Source organism: Cupressus sempervirens, chromosome 4 (assembly GCF_028749045.1).
Source record: "Cupressus sempervirens isolate cs-2001-9-10 chromosome 4, ASM2874904v1, whole genome shotgun sequence".
NCBI classification, from domain to species: Eukaryota; Viridiplantae; Streptophyta; class Pinopsida; order Cupressales; family Cupressaceae; genus Cupressus; species Cupressus sempervirens.
In genome coordinates, this window is record NC_143121.1 from 534031056 (window position 1) to 534038337 (window position 7282).

The following is a 7282-nucleotide window of genomic DNA, read 5'->3' on the forward strand; positions in this document are numbered from 1 at the left end:
GAGCAGGGGGGTTTTGTTGAAGGAAGACAAATTTTGGATGGTTTTGTGGTTGCAATGGAAGCTATTCATTTTATGGCTAATTTGAAGGAGAGGGCTATGTTCATAAAGCTTGACATGGCTAAAGCTTATGATCGAGTGAGTTGGGAATTCTTACAGAATGTTCTCTTGACATTTGGCTTTGCTAAGGAATGGGTTAATTGGATTCTGAGTAGTGTGACCTCCTCTTCCTTTTCTGTCATTATAAATGGGGAACCATTAGGTTTGTTTAATTCTTCTCGAGGACTTCGGCAAGGGGATCCTTTATCTCCTTATTTATTCATTATCATGGCAGAGGGTCTTGGAAGATTTATCAAATCTCAAGTGGGGCGATGCCTTATCCAAGGTTGGAGTTGGCATGACTCTCTCCCTTCCTATTCTCACCTTCAATTTTTGGATGATACTGCATTGATGGGCATGGCCAGAGTTAGTGAAGCTATAAATTTCAGGAGGGCCCTTGACATTTATCTGAAGGCTTCAGGTCAGTGTATTAATGATGACAAATCTTCCATCTTTTTCTTCAATACCCCCCAGCCTATTCAAAACAGGATTGCTAGGATTTTCAGATTTCAGATTGGTGCTCTTCCCCTTTTATTTCTTGGAGTCCCCTTGGTTTTGGGATCTCAGTTTAGAGTGTATTGGTAGGGGATTTTGGATAAATTCTGGAGTAAAGTTAGTCATTGGACGAATAGGTGACTTTCTTCTGCTGGTAGAGTGATTCTTCTTAAGATTGTGGTGCAGTCTCTACCTATTTACAGGTGTTGTGTGCAAGTTCCCCCTTCCACTTTTGTTAGGGATTTTGATGCTCTTTCTTGGCAATTCTTTTGGTTTGGTACCCTTCTTTCATCAAAGTGGAGTTTAGTTAAGTGGGAGTGTGTTTGCAGGCCAAAGTTTGATGGAGCCCTGGGTCTTAGATCCATGGCACTTGTTGTCATGGCTCTAGCTGCTAAGCTGTATTGGAGATGGTGCAATAATAAACACTCAGATTGGGACAAGATTCTTACTCACAAGTATTTTCTTGGTGCAGATAGTTTAGAAGTGTCGCGCCTTGCTTTGTTGGGTAAAGGGTCTTGTGTTTGGAACATCCTCAAGAACGACACTCAGCTAATTAAGGAAGGCCTCTTTTGGATTTGTAATGGAGGCTCAGATGCTCTATTTTGGCAGGATTCTTGGGATGGCCATCCGCCCATGATCTCTTGCTTTCCCCAGCTTTAGCCTCTCTGCCACATTTTCACTAATGTTGGCTGGTTTAAGGTGGAGCATTTTAAGACTATCAAGCATTTGGGACAGGTGGAGGTGATTTGTTGGAAGGATTCTCAAGAGTGGCCTATCGGTGGCTCTGATGAGGATCGCGCTCTTCTTGCTCATGTGTTGGAGGATAGGTTTTGTAGCTCTCTTAAGGGGAGGGATGTTCTAGCTTGGGATCCTAGTCCAAAAGGAAAATTCTCTGTGGCTCAAGGCTATGCTGTGCAGACAGGAACCTACATGGAACAACTGAAGTGCACTGGTGGAAGAAGGTTTGGAATAACTTTTCTTGGCCCAAATGTAATTTCTTCATATGGTTACTAGCCTAGAAGAAATGTCTTACATGGGAGAATCTCCACAAAAGAGGCTTTCAGGGACCTTCTGTTTGTTTTTTATGTTTTCATAATGAGGAGTGTATCTCTCACTTATTTTTTCTCTGCCCCTTTTCGAAGGATATTTGACATTGATGGTGGGAGGCTTGGAATCATGGTTGTATTCATGCAACTTCTCTCATTGACTTTTGGGTAAGTTTGGGCAGACCTCCAGCGAAGAAGTCTTTCTTGCAATTTGCCTGGACGGTTGGGCCAATTTTTATTCTCTGGAACCTTTGGTTGGAGAGGAACCGTAGGATTTTTTGTGACTATAAGTTAGATAGCTTACAGTTATGAAGGAAGATCCTTAGTAGGATGCAAGAGACTATTTTTGCTAAGTGCGACATGTCCGAAAGTATAGATCCCAGGGAACAAAATATTGTGAGGAATTTGAACCTGGATGGCGATAATCGAGGATGCACTCTTGGAAAATGATCAGGCCATGGCAAGTAGTGTGTTTGTAGGGATGGACAATGGGCCCCTTCCCCAGCTGGGATCCTGAAGATTAATACTGATGGGTCTTCTCAAGGAAATCCTGGTCATGCTAGTATTGGAGCTATAGATAGAGGTAATGATGGTGGTGAGATTTTTATAATGTCCATTTATAAGGGTCAACATTCTAATAATATGATGGAGGCCCTTGCTATCAAGATTGCTGTGGAGAGAGGTTGCTCTTTAGGCTGGAAAAAGATCATATGTGAGTTTGACTCACAGATTGTTGTTGATATGTTGAATAACCAGAGCTTGGAGAATGTTAATTGGCAATTAGTCTCTTTGGCCAGACAAATTCTGAGTTTATGTAGTTCCTTGGATTCTGTCTCCTTTCATCATATCCCTTGCGAATGGAACAGAGTTGCAGATTGTTTGGTGAAGTGGGCTTCAAAGAACGTGGCTAGTTGGGATATTAATGGAAGGGATGAGCTACCTTGGGAATACCATGAGATTGTTGATCAACTGATATTGGAAGATAGGAATATATAGTGTTGGTTTGGGCCTTTGGCCTTTGCTTTGTAATCTAGATTTGAGTGAATAAAATGTTACCCCTTTTTCATTAAAAATAATTTTAAAAAAAAATTAATCTAGGCTTCGGCCATTTACCGATAAAAAATAAATAAAGATGCTTTCTCTCTCTTATTAAATCACGAGATGCTTTTAATATAATATTTATTAATTTAACTAATAATATTATTTAGAGTTTATTATTAAAATGAGACTCCTAAATAAATTATTATTAAATTAAATAAATCTAACTATGCCAAAATTAGAACTTTAATAAAATCTCTTAAATTTAATCCTTTTATTTAATTAATTTCTCAATTAATTAAATATAATTAAATATTGATTTTTCTTTATAAAATTTCCATTAAATTAAATCATTAAAAACTCTTTTAATTTGATTTAATTATAATAGAAAATCACAACAAACCCACAAAACCAAATACGACAACTCAATTGGAGACAAAGAACATAATCAAATGCTAGGTTCAAAATCACGAATTCAAGTCACTTGACAAATTTAGACAGGTAAACAACTCAGATACTTGTCCTACTTTCTAGGACAACTGGCTTAGGGTTAGGATTTGTTCTCAAGGATTATCTCCCCTCTTTTACCATTGAGATACTACGATAAGAAACAGTCATCTTGGCAATTCAGGGAAGTTGATGCTCAGTATCTTAAATATGCATAAAATCTCAACATGTGCATACACATATAATCTAAACTAAATAGGCAATGGTAGGGAGTGGTGCATCGTGTAGATCCTACCTAGTAGGTGACTACGACCCCCTCCCTCAACCACATCAGGAATGTCAATCATAAATTAAAACATACATGTAAACCATATACATGCAAGTATGGGGTAAGCATTCATAAAAGTACATATAAATCATTCATCTAACTAACATCATGTAATAAGTGAAATTGATGTATGAACATACATATATCATCATAGAAATAATCCTTGACACATGAAATAACAAAGTAGGCCAACACATATATCAACTGAATAGGAAATTCATTTAATCTAATTTGGTAACCAAGTACCGATAATCATAAAACATGCCTAAAAGAATCTGATAATACAATCAGAAAAGTTAACTAGGGGTAGGCATTACATTTTGGAGTTGATAGAAAAATGGTGGAATGAAGAAAGATTTGAAGGTTCCAAGATGTTTTGTTTTGTGGAAAAACTAAAGACTCTAAAGAATAAACTTTTAATATGGATAGACAAAATTTGAATAACATTTTTGAAGAAAAATATAACACAGAAAAGGTACTCGATGATCTAGACAATGGAGTAATAAAAAAAGGAATGAATGAAGAAAGCTATTATAAATAAAAATAATTCCCCGCCAAACACAAGGGTGTCGAAAAGGAAGAGATTCTCGAAAAAAAAGTCTTGTGAAACTTGGTTGGCAGAAGGAGATATAAATATTTTAAAAAATAACAATAGTATGAAACATAGGAGAGAAATTCATAGAATCACCCAAATTAAAGGAACAAACAACAACCTGATACAAGAACTAGAGGAGATTGCAATAGAATTTGTTAAATATTTTGAGAATATATACAATGATATTAAAAAATCCAATATTAATAAGCAACAAAAAATGATATCAAATGTACTTAAAATTATATCAAATAGAGAGGATAAATGGCTAAATAGAAAATTCACTTTCAAAGAATTAGAAGAGGTGGTTTTCCAAATGAATCTAGATAAAGCACTAAGCTCAGATGGTTTCAACACAAAATTCTTTAAAAAATGTTGGCATATAATATGTAATGAATTATATGAGGCCTCAAAAGCCACACATAATTCAAGATCATTGCTAACAAAAATTAATAATACATTTATCACATTAATACCAAAAGAATGAACTATTCAAATTTAGAAGATTAAAGACCTATAGCTCTTTGTTACACCATATATAAAATTTCTTCTAAATCATTAGCTAATCAATTTGAAATATTACTACCAAAGACTATTTCTGAAGAACAAACAAAATTTGTACCACATAGATCCATTCTATAAGGCATCATTATAGCCCGAGAAATCATTCACATAGTCCAAGCTAATAAGGAATTAGCGCATGTTGATAAAATCAGATATTCAAAAGGCATATGATAAAGTTAATTAGAGGTTCCTATGCAGATGCATGAAAGGCTTTAGTTTCTCCAAAAAATGGTTCAAGTTATTATTTAGTTGTATTTCTATCCTGAAACTATCCATCCTAGTAATGAAAACCCAAAAAGGATTCTTTCAAATTTCAAGGGAAATTAGGCAAGGTGACCCACCATCCCCTTTCCTCTTTTTGATCATGGAAGAAGCTTTGGTTAGAGCTATTAACAAATCCCACTTAGAAGGAAATATGCATTGCATCAAAATCTATGAGAATACAAACAATATCAGTCATCAACAATTTGTTGATGATACCATTTTACAAGGTGTTAGTACCAAACGAGAAGTACATGATTACAAAGAAATATTCAAGAAATACATGTCCTCCTCCAAAAAAATGGTTAATGCCAAAAAATCATAAATACTTTTCCTCCATGTTAAACCTGAATTTGAAACAAAAATGCATCGAATATTGGGATTTAGAATAGGTAACTTCCCATGTAAATACTTAGGTATTCAAATAGATAAAGGGAGAAAGAGTAATAATTATTTAGAAAGTGTGGTGACTAAGATGCATAACAAGATGGATTTGTTGGAAAGGAAAATGGTTGTCTAATGCAGAAAGAACTAAAATGATTGTATTGGTGTTAACCTTAATACATATATACCAAATGTCCATTCTTCCCATACCCACTAGTGTTTACAAGAAAGAAATTCTAAAATTTGAAATTTCTTTTGGCAATGGACATTAGAAAATAAGAGAATTCAAATGATAAAATGGGAAAACATTTGTAAACCAAAAGAACAAGGGGGTCTAGGCATTAAGATGACAACTTCACAAAATTTAGCCCTAGGAGCCAAATTGTGTAGGAATATGCTGCTTGAGCCCCATAGGAAATGGGTTTCTATTCTTCTAGGTAAATATGTTTTAGATGTGGATCCCATTAACATATTCAGATGCAAAAATCATCCTAGGGGATCAAGGATTTGGAATTCATTATATCATGCAGAGATATCATAAACAATAAACTAACTAGGTATATTAGAGATCTAAGGGATGCCCTTTACTAGGAAGATTCCTGGGGAGGATATGCATGCCTTTTTCCAACCCAGATTGATCCCTATATTCAAAATACTTTAAAGCAAAAATGGGGCAATGAATTAAGCTAATACATTGAATTGCATAATAATTCTCCAACTTTAGGATGGAGATGGAGATATGTGGATGGCATAAATATTTTGGATGAACAAAAAAGGAATTACTATGAGTATCTCAAAAATAAAACTTTCTCCTTAAAACATAGAAAATAAAAAATCATATAGTGTGGATCCAATGATGGTAAATATAAGGTGAAACAAGGTTACAATCAAGATATAAAATTCCTTAATCAATAAACTTTGAACACTTGCTACAATTATATTGGCATAATGCATGTTTACCAAAAGTAGGCAACTTCTTGTGGGCAGCTATGCAGAAACATATGCTAACAACATAATGATTCTCAAAAACCAGATATGAAGGGCCATCAAGATGTGTATTATGTAAACAAGAATCATAAATAGTAGACCACATTCTACTTAACTTTCCTTATGCAACAACTTGTTGGGAAAATATTTGTAATAAATTAAATTGGTCCACAACATTCCCAGACGACCTAAAGGAGTTTTTACAACAATGGCTGACTATGATGGAAAACAATATATATATAAGGAAATTTGGACTATTTATCCTTCAATAATTGTATGGTAAATATGGAAAGAAAGGAATAGTAAGCTATTTCAAGACAAAATGATGACTACAAAATCCCTTGGGAATAATATTGAAGCAAACATAGTTGAAACATTGAATAGTAGGTTGAGAAACACAACTCACTATGAAGGAATCTTCTCTTTGTGGGATGACCTAATGCATAAAAATTGGACAAGGTTGATAACCCCACCCCAATATAGAAAAGGGGGTAAGAACAACAAAGAGGAAAGAAAAATGTGTAAATGAGAGCCCTCAAGAACAAGATGTCATAAAATGAACTTTGGCGGGGCTTTAAGAGACAATTGAAGAGTAGTAGGTATAGGTTGTGTAATACATGATAATAAAGGTCAGGTTATAGGAAAACTAGCAAAGCCCCTAAGAAACACCACTAATAACATGGGTAAGATAAACAACATTATTATAAGGACTATATCTAAGGATGGATCTTAACATCAAGCATTTGGTAGTGTAAGAAGACTCCCAAATAATTATCAATTCAACAAGCATAGGTAACACTCCAAATTGGAAACTAAGATCAATGGTAGAACAAACCTTACAACTCTTAAATCAATTATCATAATTTGAATTAAACACATATATAGGGAAGGTAACAAACAAGTTGATGACCTTTCCAACTAAGGTGTTGATGGCATAATAATTAGAGTGTGTTTACAATGAACAGTTAACTTCTAAACACTATTTTTTTTCAATGGGAATATAGTAGGGAGGATCTTGTCCCTTAATAAAATTTGTAAGATTTT

At 34.6% G+C, this 7282-nt stretch overlaps 1 protein-coding gene across 1 annotated transcript; it reads left to right on the top strand.

The window, feature by feature from the left end:
- Positions 1-54: 54 nt before the first annotated feature.
- LOC149562279 (uncharacterized) lies at positions 55-2633 on the top strand. The gene is made up of 4 exons (XM_089827953.1): positions 55-677; positions 795-1110; positions 1291-1553; positions 2117-2633. Exons 1-4 carry the CDS (start codon positions 55-57, stop codon positions 2631-2633), a joined length of 1719 nt encoding a protein of 572 aa, XP_089684079.1.
- Positions 2634-7282: the final 4649 nt, after the last annotated feature.

Bases quoted from the DNA above. Each gene is read 5' to 3' on its own strand.
- LOC149562279 (XM_089827953.1), top strand. From the start codon at position 55: ATGGAAGCTATTCATTTTATGGCTAATTTGAAGGAGAGGGCTATGTTC. The intron at 1,111-1,290 runs GTTTGGAACATC...GGCTGGTTTAAG, and splicing joins TGTTGGGTAAAGGGTCTTGT to GTGGAGCATTTTAAGACTAT. The intron at 1,554-2,116 runs GTTTGGAATAAC...GTGTGTTTGTAG, and splicing joins AAGTGCACTGGTGGAAGAAG to GGATGGACAATGGGCCCCTT.